This window comes from Lagopus leucura, unplaced genomic scaffold (genome assembly GCF_019238085.1).
Source record: "Lagopus leucura isolate 7727_CA_CO unplaced genomic scaffold, USGS_WTPT01 Super-Scaffold_100001, whole genome shotgun sequence".
NCBI classification, from domain to species: Eukaryota; Metazoa; Chordata; class Aves; order Galliformes; family Phasianidae; genus Lagopus; species Lagopus leucura.
In genome coordinates, this window is record NW_024962262.1 from 94,624,870 (window position 1) to 94,642,442 (window position 17,573).

The 17,573-nt window shown below is 40.3% G+C and overlaps 1 protein-coding gene across 9 annotated transcripts in view; it reads right to left on the reverse strand.

Moving 5' to 3' along the window:
• Positions 1–17,573, reverse strand: part of ST3GAL6 (ST3 beta-galactoside alpha-2,3-sialyltransferase 6) — a 42,856-nt gene that overhangs the window by 9,183 nt on the left and 16,100 nt on the right. For 8 of the 9 annotated variants that reach the window (XM_042866674.1, XM_042866677.1, XM_042866675.1 and 5 more), the window contains exons 2-7: positions 14,625–14,724; positions 13,748–13,816; positions 12,285–12,362; positions 8,790–8,893; positions 7,459–7,522; positions 579–674 (exon numbers count right to left, since the gene is read on the reverse strand). In XM_042866674.1, the coding sequence (XP_042722608.1) occupies positions 579–674; positions 7,459–7,522; positions 8,790–8,893; positions 12,285–12,362; positions 13,748–13,816; positions 14,625–14,713 (500 nt within the window). In that variant the 5' untranslated portion in view covers positions 14,714–14,724. Of the gene's footprint in view, positions 1–578; positions 675–7,458; positions 7,523–8,789; positions 8,894–12,284; positions 12,363–13,747; positions 13,817–14,624; positions 14,725–17,573 lie in introns of those variants that run through there. The other variant, XM_042866670.1, reaches the window with a different exon arrangement.

Consider the following 17,573-nt stretch of genomic DNA (forward strand, 5'->3'; position numbering starts at 1 on the left):
ATACTTGAAAATAAGGTCAAAATAATTAATGGATCTTCCTTGTATAACTGATGGCAAAGTAAGAAAAATGAGACTGAGACAACAGCAAAGCAGAAACTGAAATGGCAGCTCAGAAGTTTTACTGAAAGAGGACACACCATTTGACAGGACAGCTGCTGGCAGAAAGACTGTTTAGTTAGTTACTATCTTGGCTTCCATTAGAAATTAGCCCAACAGTCTGTTTTCAGATTGTTTGGCATTTGAATTCCTCCCTTCTTGCCTGTTCCCCTCTAAGGCTTCCTTTGTTTCCCTGAACCAGACGCCTCTTCTTCAGACCCAGCATCCTCTGGTATACTTCCAGTATGAGACAGTGTGTTTGAGGAAAAGATACAAGCATCGGTATTATATTGTGGATGATGAGTACCCTGAGGTGGACTCCAAAAGAAATCCACTCCAAGCAATGAATGTGCCAGCACAAAGGGGAAGACGAGCATGGTGTTGAAGGTAAGAGGCAGGGCTGGACTCTAACGCTATTGACTTACTATATATTTAATATCTACATGTAGAAAAAAAAAAAAAGAAAAATAAATACCATTTACCTTATTATCACATCATATGAGTCAATTTTCCCCCCTAACGTCTTATTTCGAAGTACTCCTCCATTACCGACCACAACACACCGTCGACAGGCAACACTGTGAAACAAACAGAACATTGATAGGCACCACACCTCATGTTTCAATACTGTGACGAATATATTCGTCTCACGAGCACGTAGCTGATGTGTTTCTCTATGCTGTGTCTTGGAACACTCCTTGTCTCCTACACAGGGGTCTCAGTCCTGTTTCATACACTAAATATTTCAGAGTACGGCTGCATTATTTCAGGGGCTGCAAACGTCATGTAGCGGCTGCTTCTCTATAAAACAGAATTTACATGCTCTTTTCTAATGGTTTATTGAACGCACAACCAGACTGTAATGCAGGCGCAGTTCAGTAAACCACCTCTCCCACAACACTTCAGATTTTTCTCCATCCTTTTGAATTCAATATACATTCACAGCTAGAAAGCATATGTAAAAATTACATAAACAGAGATGCTGAACTAATGAAATTGAAGTCTAACAGTAAAATTTTCCAAGGAGTTGTCCCGTATCTTCTAATGGTATCTTCTGCTCTCTATTGCATATTTCAACGCTAGCAGAAGGTAAGCCAAGCACTCACAAAAAAAAAAAAAAAGATCTTCAGCTAATGCCACAACTTCACATGACCTGACATCTCCAAAAACCAGAGGTGTAGAACCTGTGCTACCCTCTTATCCTCACTACGCCTATTCCCTCTACCACCACAAAGTCATTCCCTTTACTCCAGGATTGCTTCACAGCTCATTCATTTTCAAAATATTTTTTTCAATATACTTATGTTATATCCTAAGAAAGCATGCAGATGAACTTGCAATGCGTGTAGGTGAACTCCTGCAATGACAGCAGTAGGAGGAAGGGAGCAGAAGTTACCCTTATAGCTTTGTTACTTGCAACTACAGCACAGAGCTCAGTGCAAGACCCTACGGCACAGAAGAAGCAGCAATAAAGAGAAATGGGAAGGGAAGAGGAAAACCTCACAGAACCCATAATCAAAGTGATTAAGGTGAAATGAGGGAAAGACGAAAAAAGCACATCTTGCTTTTCTGTCATTTACAGTATGTCTCAAAAACATTGCATTTCAGGAACCTGGGCTGCAGCTGGGTAACTGTGATGTACAAACCTCACAGGTTACAAACCTAAATAGGTGACTTCTATTATTCTGACCATGGCAAATAGACAAGAAGTTACCTGAAGCTGCACTGCTCGTTCTTTCCTCTGTAGCTGAATTTTAAATTATTCCTTAGATTAAGCACATTCCTACTTTTGGCCAAAGTAACAATTTAAGAAGCTTCATTGCTAATATCCATCCTGCCTATAATATATACTTCCAAGATTTTGGATGACACCTATTGAAATAATGCCTTCCACTCTGGTGTAAAAGCAAGCAGCTCTTCAGTTTGCTCACTTTGCACTGTGCAGTTGTGATGTAGCATGGCATTCAGAGCAAGAAGGTAAAATAAAATGGGACTTCAGGGCTGGGCAAGGGCTCTCAGGTCAGATCCATTTGCCTCTTCTTACTGAGAGATGCAGACCACATCTTGTTAGGGGATTTTTAATAGCTGAAATACTACTCAGAGAAACAGACTGAAATGTGGCATTTGATAAAGCTTTCAGATCTCAGCACACTCAGTAACATAAATACTGAAAAAAATGTTATCAGCTGCCTATATATAAGTATATAAATAACCAATCAATCATGCATCTAGCAGTGGTAACATAAATTTCTGAAACTGATATCACAGTCACATGGCGACTTGTACACATCACTGTGGAGTCAGGGATAAACCCAAACAAACAAACAAACAAAAAAGCTCAGTGCCCAAGAAGTTAAAGGCAGCCAACTCAAACAGGAAGTTTGGCAAGAACATGTATTTCTGAATTATCTGCTCCTTTTAGCTGCCTTCTCTAAGTACTTGAGTGTCTCCAGTTCCTATGATAGGCCTACACACACAGCAGCAGAGTTCACCGATAAGCAAGTAACTGAATGGCTTACTCTACAGACTAGATGCACTTGATGCACATGTGTAAACGTTAAGAGCAATGAAAACAGAACATAACTGTATAGGAAACCTGTTATGAAACAGAGGTAAAAAGTACATAGCAAGCCTGGACTGTATTCAAAGATACTTGACTTAATCTGACTTCTAGTTATTGCAGATTACAGAAGTGAAGTACTGATTTTCAGCAAAGTGTTACTCCCAGATATTTTACCCTTCTCATTTCTTAAAGTTTTGCGTGTTTTCATTTTAAGAAAAAGAAAATAATGCTCCTCTTTTCCCCATATTCACAAATCAATAAGAAGTAAACTTCAAAGTCCTTAGATGACATCTGACTTGCTATACAATTATACAAGAAGTAAAATGAACCGAAATATCTAGCGATCCAGATTACAAACACAAGCACAAATACTTAAGAGAAGGAAAAGGATTAACATCTCAAGTATAGCAATGGCTTGGTTGACTAAGGGATTACACGTAGGCGTTGGATATCTACATGGTGTATGCACAGATCCCAATACAAATGGCACAGTAATTGATCCCTAACACCAAAACACTAATGCCTAAAACAATCACTCAAGCCCCTCTATTCACGCTGTGTGAGCCTCTTCACTTAAAGGTCAGGCATGAATTTGCGTATTTTGTTTACAAGGTGAAGAAACATTTTCCTAGCCCCATAGAAGAAAAGTACTGTTCAGTGGCAACGAAGCCTTTAAAGTGCAAATAAAGATTCCATCCTCAGCTTTCCTGTTTTTCTGGAAAGAAAAAAAAAAAAAAAACGATGACAACAAGAAATATTTTGACCTCAGCTGCTTTAGCATACACCCCCACTGGCCTATTGAGGAATGCAAATCATTTCCTTGGAGGTTGTTTGGAAAAAGGAGGATGCGGAGGTCACAGCTTGTTGACTCAGTATTGTGTAAGTGTATTTGTAAGAATTTACTGCTGATAACCTTGAAGAGTGATCATGGAGCGCTTGCAAAAAAATGGGTGGAGCACATGTTGGGAAGGTGTTCTGTGGATATACTCTTAGCATGGAAAACCCTTCTCTGGCAGGCTGAAGACAATGACACTCTTACTTTCTGAACAGCTTCGCAAAGCTAGACCTTTAAAGCAAGATTTTGAGCTAAGATTTAAAAACTGCACTGTTCAGAAGAAAAATCCTTTTGTAGCAAACTGTGTGGCTTCACTATGTATGTACACGAGCTGTACTGATGTGCAACATCTGATGTTCATATCAGCCCAATGTCTGTTAAAATACTTTACAGTAGGTTCCCCATCCCAAAAAAAGTTCACAGAAAAATATGGTTGCTATGCTGTCAAATGACAGCAATACAGAACTGCCTAATAATTCTATTGCTGGACAACATGGTTAGGAACAATTCCCAAAGTTTTTCCTTTTCAAAAGCCACTGTATATTGGATAAATGTATACTTCTTTTCCCCCCAAGTAATTCATGCTATATCATTGCTGCACACAAGAAATGATTAAGAACAAACACACTGAATGTTGTCATCGAACACTCAATACATCTACACCACTGCAGTTTTGCTTCAGTACCAACTCAAGCATATTACTATTAATAAAACGAATCACACTTCCCAGAAATTCGAAATATACCTCAGTTTCAAATGAAGAACCTACATTCAAAGTATCACAGGGCAGATGGTACAATTTAAGAGACTTCATGCTGTACTACAAGGTTTGTTACAGCCCAAATTATTAGTGCTCAACTTGTGATTTCAGTAGATTTCTAATACAACCTTTGGCACTGTCATTCAAGACTAGCCTCTCTCAGTCACCTCTATGCAGGTTTACCCAATTATCCTACTCATGTTAAAGCACAGGTGTTGAGTTAATGTTTTTGTAGGTTGTTTTTGCCCCACTCTTCTGAACTTGAAAGTAAATCCAAACATCCTAGAATTTGATACTTAACACAAAGGAAGAAAGGAGTACAGTAGGTGAAAAAAATGACAAATGAGTATTAAAAACATGATAACCTTTGGGTTTGAACACCAATTACTTTTCATATTGCAATTAGGTTTAATTAAATTAAACTGGTCATTTGATTTGAAGCAACAATCTTCTGTTTGATCTTCTTGATTAAAAAAAAAAAAAAAAGCACAGACAAAACCAAGTACAACCAATTTCAGCACTATTTGCAACCAACCATATTAAGTATTCTGCATGTTATCCCAGTATAAGGCAGTTTCTCAGGTTTCTCTCCCCCACTTCTCCCATAAATGAGAAGGGAAAACTGACTACAACAGACATGGACAAGTCTGAGACCCAATGCATTCTTTCCTGTCAGTCAGGCAGTCATGCTTCTCACATCCTTGAATCTTTGGGTGGTGGCTGGAGGGAACAGAGTCCCTTTCTTTGTAAGAGAAGTGCAAGGCCAAGACCACATCATGAGACTGAATGCGTACAAGCCTACGGGGCCAAGGACGCGCAATCCCAGGGTCCTAAAGGAACTGACTAATGCAGTTGCCAGGCAACCCTCCGTCATACTTTAACAGTCATGGCTGTCAGGTGAAGCTCCCGGTGACTGTGAAAATGGAAACATCACTCATTTTTAAAAAAGGGAAAAAAGAAAACTCAAGTTTTCTCAAGAGAAAACTCACCAACTACAGGCTGGTGAGCTTCAAGTCTGTGCCTGGGAAGATCATGGAGCAGATCTTCCTTGAAGCTGTGTTATGGCATGTAGGAGATGAGGTGATCCAAGACAGCCAGCACAGTTTCACCAAGGGGAGACTGTCTGCCCAATCTGCTGACCTTCTATGATAGAGTGACAGCATCAGTGCATCAGAGAAGGACAATTGATATCATGAACCCAGACTTCTGCAAGACCCTTGACATGGTCTCACACTACATCCCTAAACTGGAGAGATATAGATTTGGGCTTGTCAATAGATAAAGAATTCGTTGGATGGTCTTAGCAAGAGGGTTGTGGTCCGCAACTCTATGTCAGGTGGAAACCAGTGATGAGTGGTGTCCCCCAAGGGACCAGTACTCCTTAATATCTTTATCAGTGACACAGTGGGATGAAGCACACTCTCAGCAAGACTGTGAACAACACCAAGCTGAGTGGTGCAGTTGATCCAACAGAAGTAAAGGATGCCATCCAAATGGACCTGGTCAAACTTGAAACGTGGGTCCATGTGAGTCTAATGAGATTGAAAGAGGCCAAGCGCAAGATGTTGCACATGGGCTGGGGCAATCCCACCAGCTGCTATGTATACAGATGGAGAAGAATGTATTGAGAGCAGTCCTAAGAGAAGGACTTGGGGTCCTGGTGAATGAAAAACTGGACCTGAGCCAGCAGCACACACTTGCAGCCCAGAAGAAGTCAAAGAGTATCTTGGGCTGCATCAAAAGAGAGGTGGACAGCATAAAGACAGAAGTGATTGTCTCCTTCTGCTCTACTCTCTCAAGGCCCTGTATTGAGTACAGTGTCCAGGCCTGGAGTCCCCAGCACAGGAAAAATGTGGAGATGTTGGAACAGGTCAAGAGTGGGGCCACAAAGATGATCAGAGTGCTGGAGCACCTGTCTTACCAGGACAAGCTGAGGGAGCTGAACTTGTTTAGCTTGGAGAAGACTACAGGGAGACCTCATTGTGGCATTCTAGTATCTAAAGGGAGCTTGTAAGAAGGAGGGAGACTGACTTTTTACATGGTTTGATAGTGATAGTACAAGGGGGAACAGTTTTAAACTAAAACAGGAGAAATTTATATTAGATGATAGTGGAAAATATTTCATTTAGGGAATGTATGGCACTGGAACAGGCTACCCACAGAAGTTGCAGATGCCTCCTCCCTGGAGGTGTTCAAGGTCAAACTGTATGGGTTTCTGGTCAGCCCAATGCAGTGGCTAGCAACTCTGTCCACAGCAGGGAGGGGTTGGAAATAAATGATCTCTAAGGTCCCTTCCAACCCAGGTCATTCTATGATTTGCTTGACTGCATGTCTAAGAAATCATTTGTGTCACTTGGTAAACATATGATTTTAGTAGACTTGCCAACCCTATCACCCTACCTCGAAAAAAAAAAAAAAGTAGCAAAAGAAAACAGACATATACACAAAAAAAAACAACCTTCAAAAAAAAAAAAAAAAAAAAAAGAACCAAACATAAAGAATCTTAGCAGAAGCGGCTTCTATCCAAGACTCAAACAAGACAATCTAACAAATGGAAAATGAGTTATCAAGGGCATGCTCCACTCTGTGCCAAATTCTGGTTACTCCCAAACTGCCAGGAAAGATCTTTCCTGGCTGCATAAGACTCCTTTGGAAATACAATGAAGTCATTTATGGGAAAAGGAAGCTGAACATACATATGAGTAAGTGTTTGCACCAGGACAGCAGATGCAGTAACATGGGGATTTGGGTAAGATTTTTTGTTTAGAAACAGTCAATCTCCAGTCTTCTGAAAATATTTAAGTTATGCAAAGATAGTATAAGTAATCTACTTACACCAGTAATGACTTCAAAAGAGATCATATACAATTTTTAAAGGTGTAAGTTTCACTTTTCTTGAGTATAGAAGGACTAGAAAAAGTTCAAACTGGGTTCACATAGCAAAATGCTAAAGCACTTAGGAAAAAAAATCCAGAATTTTAAGCTCCCTCATTGAAAATATTGTTTTTGAATGTTGGTACTATAATTGTTTAAAACTGAACTTATTTAAACTTTGGAATCAGTTAAATACAGGTTGGACAATCTGGTTAGATTCGCACTGTACTGAACTCAAATAAATTCAGGATAACATCACTGACATTTTTCAGATAAATACCAAATATTGAAAATGCAAGGAACAAAACCAGTAGAAAAAGAACATCTCACCTGTCGTCTTCGTTGGACAGTCCACAGTTTTGCAGTTTCGAAAGGGCTAAACGAAAAAATTGTTCTAGAAAGCAAATACAGAGAAAATTTTAAAACACTCAGTGCTTTGCAGTAAAAAAGTAAGTATGGCAACATGACTACAGCCTTTTCATGCACTTTTTTATGCATTATTCAAAAGAACTCAAAACCTCTTCAAAAATTCAAGTTTATCAGAGCTGCTCTCTTGGAGGCTTTTCCTGACTCCACATTCCACTGCTGGAAGACAGCGTAGGATTTGCACTCAAAACCATTCCAGTTACGAGTAAGTAAGAGATTTCATGACCTTTTTTTTATTCCTCCCACCTTCAGCTGAAGCAGATGCAGCCTTGACCACTCAGCTAAGGACAGAAACTGTAGTACACATTTTGGGAGAAGATATCCAACCAGTCTGTGCTCACTAAGAAATATGGGCAGAAGCACCTCTCCAGCCCAACCCCATAGGCACATGCCTGCTGGACACTCACGTGCTTCTCACTAACAGAGTTTGAACAACTCTCAATTTCAAATGTATTTTTCCACATCACTATTCCAGAGGAGCAAGAAAATGCACTATTCTTGTTACACTGATAGAGGGCAAAGCAATAGGCTTATGCCCAAATTTGCACGGGTGCAAATTTGAGTGCACTGATCAATGTTAAACTCTGAGGCTACTCGAGATTTACAGCCCTTTCCAAAAGGATACCTAATGCCTGGGTTCTCCAACCCCATCTACTCTATCTCAACCAACACAGATGTAAGTAGGCAAATGCTGCATGGGTGCAGCAGCCACACAAATGGTGGAACTACCCTCTGCAGTCCCAGTGACACCCCTCAGTGGGAGAAGCCCTGTAAAAGGGAAAAATTGCTGATGTATCTGCCCTAACTACCTCAAGTGGGAGAGCATCTACCTCAATTGGACCCTGGTGTTCAGCTTTGGTTTTCTGATTGAACCTTCACTCTCACTCAGCTGAAGTTTTCCCTAACAAAGCATTAGCTAATTATCTTCAGCATTTCAGCCCACCTACCAAGGAAAGGAAGTTGAATAAACTCCACCCTCCCTCACTCCCACCTTTCTGAAGCTTCTCTCACAAGAGGGAGAATTCTCTTCCCTGCAGCACTTCATTTGTTAAGAGACAGAAGGTGTGAAGTCAGAGAAATGAAGCAAAAACATTAGGTGACATAGGTGTCCCAAAAGCACTAACATCAGTGAGAAGGAAATACCAGGCCCGGAGACTGAGATGGCCTTACCTGACATGTAGGTGTTTCCATTAAAAAACAAAAACAGAAAACCCAGCTAGACAAGGAACACAAACCTGCTCTCTTTATTCCATAAGGTAGCTCGAACTTATCACTTCCATGGAACTCTGCTACTCTGATAAAATCATTGGCACACAGGAACGGGTATATTTTGTCAACACTAGTGAAGAGAAAATAAAACACAGGAAGTTTCAGAATGCCACATGATGTATTTGAATAAGCTAATAATGCCTGTAGTTGCTTTTAAAAATATTTTCTTCCCCCACTTGAAACAGGTAAGTATCATCAAGTTTTAAACAAAAACTCACGATCACAGGGAAATAAAACAGATGGCAGAAAAGGGGAAGATTTTATGATGACAAATTCTCTAGGGAGTGAGATAAAAGGCCCTCTCTGCTAGTATAAATTATGTAAATTCATTAAAATTCTGTGCAGTGAAAGAGCTCACACCATGAAACAGCATATTTGATAGAAACTGTAACCCAGTAAAACAATTAGTTACTTCTGGGGTAAAAAGTAACTAATAATGCTGGGGAAGAAAAGCAATACGGACAGCAAGAAAAACATAAAAATTATTATTATATACAATGTTTAAAATAAGAAAGGACAGGACTTGAGGCAGGTCACTCCAAAAGTAATGCCTCCTAATAATTTCCATGGAAATTACAACAGATACAAGGAGCACAATAACAATATTTGACAGAAACAGTTCTCAGCAATAGAACAGTATTTTTCAGCAGTCAACACCATTAGCTACACATTTTCACCAGTGATGAACACGAGCCTGCATACTGCAGGTGAAATCTCTACTTGTGGAGGTGACCACTGCTGCTGTCACCAGTGCTGAAATGCACCATCCATTGCCTTGTTGTGCTCAGTGGCAATGCACTGTTTGGTCTCCAGAAACGTTCATCAAGTGTCAGTGAAAGCCAATGGGAGACACTTTTCCCAGATAGAGGAATTCAATTCCATACCTTTGCTTCATCTGCACTCCCATGTCAGATAACATTCTATCAGACTGCCCCTCTGCAGCGATCTGTCACACGACAACAACATGTAAGGGAATATTGGTGGGAAGGTACTGCCATCATCTGCCTCTGACAGTGTGGGCCAACATAACAAAATAGGAGGCATTAATTTTAGAGCAGTTTCCACATTTTAACTTGAAAATATTATCTCAAATATGCTGGTTTCTTGAGGAGAAGTGCACCAATTTCAAATAAAGGTCACTTTATGGCTGCATTGACATTATTAAGTAGTTGGGCGCAATAGGAGTAGACTCACACAGCAAAAAGGTATGAAGTTTCCATTTTGGTTTGGATTAACATTAGGAGAGTCCCACCTACAAAGGGTACGTTCCTGCAGCACACCTTGTGACACAGCACTGTCTGAAAGGAGACTATTCCATGCGTGCCACAATTGCTCTGCAGTGGGAAGCACAGTGCATGGGAATCACAAGATTTCCCTCAAAAAACACATTGCTCCTGCAAACTGGAACAGGAAGGCATCAAGATGCATGCAAGATCAAGAAAAGGTCACTTCTTCAAAAGGCAATAGCCACAGCCAAGGGTTGTTTTACAGCAGGGAAGAGACTCTATTATTCTATCTGCCTAATATTGAGACAAATGAATGAATCAATCCAAATCCTGCCGCATGCTACCATGCCCTCAGATTCACCTCATAGTTAAGTCAACTTCTGCTCATCAAACTAGCTGACTTTTCAATGATCCTGCATACTAGGTCTTAAAAAATGTATTAAAATGTAAACACAAGTATGCAGCTACAGGGAGAAAAATGGAGTGCTGCCACAAGCAGCACATGACTTGCTACTCCATTAAGAATATTAACAGTTGTATACACACACCTTCCTCTAGCAGTCTCATAAATCAAGTGTTTCATTCTTTAAGTTCCACATATTCAGAAGGTATGCAAGAATAAAAACAACAAAAACTACACATACCAAAAACTGGGCTATAGGTTAACCAAGCAGATCAGCTAATTTTGAGACATTATGCACTAAATGCCCATACTAAATTAATAACTTGCCTTGCTGTTCAAAAGCAGCTGGGAAGTTTAGCCATAATGAATAATTTACCTACTGCAAAGGGATTCTTAATTCTAGCTCTTCTAGCGCTGGTTCTTTTCCAACAATTTAGCCAGGTCAGACATCCCCTGAATACCCTCAGGCTACTACAAAGTGCACAGACCAGATCTTCAGCTCACAGAAGCTATTGCTGTAAAGGAGCTATGGAAATATCGAAGATACTCAGTTCTCACTCTGAACCTCCCTCCAGAAGTGAAGTATGCATTTCCAAGTCCTTCCCTGCCTCTCTGATCAGGAGCTGATCTACCCTGCTGTGCCTGTCACCAGGACAGCCTGGGAACGCAGTAGGCAAGGAACCTCAGTCAGTCTCTGAGCCAAGCAGCTAAGCAAGACCCACAGACTAAGGGATAACAAGCTTTGAGAAGGAGAAAGCTCATGATCCTTGAATGTTCTTTGATTCAGTGCTATTAAAGTACTATTTTATTGTACACAAAAAGGAGAAAAAAAAAAAAAAAAAAAAAAGGCATATTTTAAGAGCCCTTTGGCCAAAACTTGATCTAAACATCTTCCCAAGCTTTTCTCGGGCCACACTCAATGCTTGCTCAGATAAAACACAAAGTCAAAGCCAACAATATGCCTTGTCTGCTTCTGCTCCTGCAGCGCTTCTTTGATCTTTAAGACACACTTCTAATAACAAAAACTACCAGCATTTCCTCACAGACACCTTGGATGCACTTCTGAGATCAGACATCTCCATTGTTTTTTGGTAGAAGCTCTACTTTTCAGTTGAATGCTTCTTACTCAAGGGAAGTTTCTTCTGTTATCTTAAAGCAAAGGACAGCTACATGCAATTCAGCAGCACCCATCAGAGGAACAAAGCTGTGGACTACTCCAAGCTTCATGAAAACTGAATTCCACTAAAATTAAAAATCCACTAAAAGTTGGGGGTGGGGGGGGGAATCCTATTTCATTAAAGACTGAATGAATTTTTTGCACATTTCATACTCTTCTCTTTGGGGGAAAAAAAAAAATGAAAAGACTTTCAAAACTTGTCTGGCTCCTGATTGCTAAAGAAGTGCTTAGCTATCAAAAAAATCCTTAATTTTAATTTGAGGCTCTTAACAGCAAAATAGCTGAGTCTTAGTCTTGGATGCAAAGGTTTCTTCTATGAGAAAAACATGAGCAGGGAAGAAAAAATAAGGGCTTGTCTTTTGATCAAGGAAGTAGTTTCACTGTTACTAGCTGCAATACATGAAATGGTATTTATTTAAGCAGTATATACAGGAGCAAATTGAGTCATTTGTGCTGTATCACTCTGATGTTGAACGACGACAACCTAAACAATGTGGCACAGCCCAAAAAGAAAACAAAATAAATGAATACAAACTCAAGGATGTACTTACAAAAATCAAAATGTGAAACAGTCCAGAACACATAAATTACAAATATTTCTACCTAAGTCAGTACCACCTTTCCATCTCCCCACTCCTTCTCACAGAGTACTCACTCCAGTAAAGATTCAAATGCTGGTTTCAGAAGACAAGTGTCCAGTGCGTTCCTTCTCTCCACAGCCGTAGGTGGCAGCCTACAAGAGAAGAATTTCAAAGACATAACAAAAAGAGTAATAGATAGCGACAACAAGGTAGGGAAGCTTGGACAACCAAAACCAGCAAGCTGATTACCCAGTTAACACTGTGCAAATGGGAAAGCGTGGCCTTTGCTGGTATCACAAAGATGGGTCCTCCTGATTGTGATATGATTATTGTCACTAGTAAGGCTTTTATTGCACAGTGCTGCCCCAAGGGCCCACAGCCTCCTTTGACAGGTAGCACCTAAAGTAGCCATCATCAGAGGTTCTCAGGATCTCAGACCTACCTGGAGAGAAGCAGCACACCTCAGTTGAATCACCCCTGCAGCCTACAAGATAGCTGCACCAGCTATCCTCAGAGAGTTGGAACCTCAGAGGAGAGGGGAACCATGTAGGGTGCTTCAAGGAAAATTAAATTACATGAATATAAGTCATTCCCTCATAATGAGGCTAGAAAGCCAAGACTTATATTTCTAGACACGTTCCCAGCTCAGCGCTTTTGCTTCTTCAAGAACATGAAGCTCAGAAGGGAGGGTAAAGTTCAGTGAGAGCAAAGCCTGCGTCTGGGTTGCATTAGGAACAGAAGGATGAAAACACCACATTAGAGCCACAAGTCATACAGACCATTAAGGTTAATTGCTTTCAGTAACCTCAAGTTGTCACATGAATACTGACACCGAGAAAGCATCCTGTGAAATGGATCAGCTGGTCAGCTCATTGCTTTCCAGCACCAGCCTCACAGACAGCATTTTGCAAGATAGCTTCAGAGGTAACGGAGACCTTCTTTCAAGTTCTAGCACAGGCTGTCATTTGACTCATAAACCTAATTGCAGGAATTTACCAGCACAGGATTTGCTTATACAAGCACTTCCATATCATACAAATGAACTACACCCCTGATTGCTTCCTAAAATTAAACACATATATTGCTCTCATCTGTAATTTTAACTCATATTTAACTCTGCATTGTGCAAGTTTGGAAGCTGTAAACAAACATCCTTTCAACAATTTTCTGCTTTCTACAGATAGCCACAGTTAAGTGGCCATAAATATTAAACAAACACTGGAAATATGAGCAAATTCCTTTGAGCAACCTGACCTAGCTGTAAAGTCCCTGCTCATTGCAGAGGAGTTGGACTAGATGACCATTGAAGGTGCTTTCCTACTCAAAACAATTCTAGGATCCTTTCTGCCAGTCATGCTACAATTATGTTCATAATACTCCATGGGCACAGTTATACAAAGATCAATTGAACCGAGGCTATGGATTTTAGACTCGCTCCCTCCCACTTACCCAAAAAACAGACGGGGGAAAAAAAAAGAAGAAAAAAAACCCACAAAAACAAGACCACACACAAAGAACACTCAGCTGCTGAACTTACTGGGTAACTCCACTAGCCTCATTGGAAGAAGGACCCCTCACAGAAGAAGTCTGTCCATAAAAGCTAATCCTGCAAAAGGGGAAATGGTGTAATACTGAGGTTTGCTATATACAGAAACCACAACAGAGAGCCATTCTTATCAAATGTATGCTCTAAGTGAGATAAACACAAGTAAGCTTTTAACAGTAATGTTTGGCTATCACGATAGTCTTCATAACACAAGCAGAACTCTGGTCACACCAGTGCAAACTCCAACGGAAGCTCAGCTTCTGCAATAAGTTTAGGTCCCAGGCCACCTGTCATGTGTGCCCTGGAGACAGCAAGGGCTCACCTTCCAGAATTTTGTCTATGGGACTTTGTAAGCTTCAGTTTTGCAAGAAGGTGGTCATTCTGCATGCAGATATTCATTCTCATGTGTGGGGCAGATCACTCCCATGTCATTTATCTATGGTAGCAAGCCAACACTAAACATGCAAGGCAGGAGCAGACACAGTGCAGACACATGGCACATAGATGAGACCTTTCTCATCACAGGAGCACCTATTTTCATGGAACTCGGAGTGGCTTCCTATCTTTGCGGACTTTAACTCTCCATAAATCTAGCTGTACGTCGTCTGCTAAGCTTAAAAATGATATGAGAGGAAGGGTGGCAGGACAGAGCAATCACATTCATTCCCTCACTCTACCCACAAAAAAGTAAAACCAAAAAACAAAGAACACATAACAGAAAAAAAACAGAAACACACATACACCCACACCAATCATACTTTCTATCTATTACTCATAGACAACTGTTCAGCAACATATTACTAACAGCCACATATCTCAGACAGCCATGAGGGTATTTGCACTATAAGCAAACAAAGTGTCACCATACCAGTAGAAGTTATTTCTCCACAGATTTCCATGCAATATACCATACATAACTGCAGCAGCCAGGATGAAAAACAGAAGAATTCGTTTCATGACTGGTAGACCTGAAATAAGAAAGAAAACAAGAAATTTAAATCCAAGTTACAATATCAAAATGAACTTTCATGCAACATCTTGCAACCTATGGAAGGAAACCACTATTATTACAGCCAGTCTCCATCACCACAAACTCGACAGTTTCTCAAACTGAGAATTTGATTTCTCAAACTGAGTCCCAGTGACAGGAGTTGAATGTTACTCTGCATCTAACACACAAGCTTACTCTGCACAGTGACACAAATACTGAGAAAGGCTCACTTTAGGTTCACTTTAAAGACTGTGCAGAAAGACAGGTTCTTCCAGAGGTGTGTCAGAGCCAGAGCTCCACTTTGCCCACCGGCATCCCAAAGAAATCAGCCTCACAAGACAGAAGATAGCCTTTGCAGCTACCTGTTCTTCTCTTCCTTCTTACCCCTCCCACTGTCTTTTTCATAATTACACAGTCAAACCAGCATGCACACTCTGCAGGACGCAGATAGGCTGACACTGATGAATCTGCCACAAACTGCTGCTGGCTTCTAAAGGACTACTGAATATCCTTAAAGTCCAGCTTTGGCCATTTAAAGCTGCACTGAAGCTGCCTGCTCACACCCTCATACCCTGCTCATTCTCCAGCTCCTGACACAGGCCAGGCTTCACTGCCTAATAAAAGAAGAATGCTACATTTATGCATAGTACAGCAAGAGAGAGAAGTTAAGGCCCAATCAGTGGAAAGTACTTAGGAACTGGTAAGTTTGGGAGAAGCAACAGAGAAAATGTTTGGTTTTCAAGTCAAGTTTTTACCTCATTGCACAGATCAGTAAAACCAGAAGATAAAGTAGAAATACCAGAAGCTTGTGCTCCTACAGACACGCAGGGGAAAAGTTCTGCATTGCTCACATCTTAACAGACTGAGCTGCCCTTTCAGGAGCTATGAATGAATCGTTGTTGCTTAACCCTCTTCAAAGTCCAAAATAGACATTCTGGCCACAAACTACTGTGGAAATTTACTCATATTACTCTCAAGCTATATTCTTCTATTATTTTGACCACTCCCCCCGTCACAGTAAGGGAAAACAGGTTCAGTGCACACAATGCATAAACACCTACTTGCACATTTATGTATTTGAAAGCGAAGGTAACAAATAGGTCTCCAACAGAAGCAAGCCATATCCAAACAACCGTAGTGCTGTGCTTTCCAAAACAAACCCTTTAGCTTTCTGATGTGGATTTCAGGGGCAATTTTTTTCTTTTTTCTTTTTTTTTTTTTTCAATTCCCTATTCCTTCATGGAATATTTAGAGCTGCTGTTATTTTAAGCTTGCACTTAAGAGCATGAAGACAACAAAAGCTGAGGTATGAACAACTGAAGCGATCCATAAGCGGTATGTTTAAAAAGCAAACTACTGCTACTCACAGATTCCACCCTGAAGAAATACCTATCAGTGACCCATTTGTCACAGTGAGTGCAGAAAACCAATAACTTCCTTATTATTTCTTTTTATTTCTACATTCTTTGCAGAGATTGAACTGTAGGGTCAGGGACAAGGTTTTATGATCTTGCACCCACCAGTAACAAAGTCATTCAATGAGCAAGCTATAATCTGTCGATCTCAAGTATACTTCCAAGGCTGTCCTGCTCTCTTCTAGATGGAATACCACAGGAGGCAGCTATTACCATTTCAACCTTTTTTAGTCTAGTCTTATTAGCTGCACAAAGTGACTCATTCACTTGGAAAATATACTGTTCAATTTCGTTGTTTGTTTGGTTTTTTTTCCATAAGATTGTTGGCATTCTTGCATCCCCCTACTCTGCAAATAATTGCTAAAATATACCACTAAGGTAGAAATCAACAGTTTACATTTTACCCCCTAATTCAATCAGTTCAACTGATTGTATTACTGATTTCACCAACTTCAGTGTAAATTGATAAAGCTCCATTGACAGAGAACCTTGCTGACAGGTCAGACGAAGCTGCATGTAACAAGGCAAAGCTACCCAGTAAAGGAGCACTTAGCATCAAAAATACTGTTCATAACAGTACTATTCACAGAAAGGAAAAAAATAATTCTCCTCTAAAGTATTTACAAAGATACTGACAGAGCCTGCAAAGCATTATTGAAAATAAGTCATCATGCTTCTTCAAACAAGATAATAAGGAATCAGTAACAACTTTCAGCATCTTATGTAGGACATTCATTCTGGCACATGCACACAACTGTAAGCATACATTCAGGGTGTTTCTAACTCAGCTCTTAGGAACACAGAATGGTCTTTAATTACGTAAGTGCCTCCTCACCATCCCATCCCCCCATGCCTGGCTTCACTCAGGGCTTTGAGGAGACAGCTCTGTAATCAAGGAAATCCTTTTTTAAGTGAAGACTTTCTTAACCTGGTTTAGTAAATAGGAATGCTGCCTTATTTGCTGAAGAAATTATGAGTTTATTTTTAAATGGTGACAGTGTTTTCCCTTCCCCTTTTAAAAATAGATGACTGTTAGAGAAAGTTAGTCAAGCAAAAACAAACTTCTGTGACACAAATATTGCTCTAGAAAATTCCTATAGTGAGAGATGCTAGAAAATATGGAATTGGAAAGATGTGCTTTGGTTGTAAAATGCAGTCTTGTTCCAGCTTGCTCATTACAAGACTAGGCATCTAGATTTAAGTTCATCTATCTAACTGACAGGCTCATGGTGTCTTTAGGTCAAGGTTGACCAAGGTTAAGTAAAGCAAGAAGGGCAAGTCTGGAACTCTACTATTCAATTCTCTCTTCTTACTAAAAAGCCTCCAATAGCACACGATGAAAGACGTGTGGAAGCCAGCATATCAGCAAGCACCCAACATGCACACTGCTAGTTTTCTGAAAGCAAGCAAG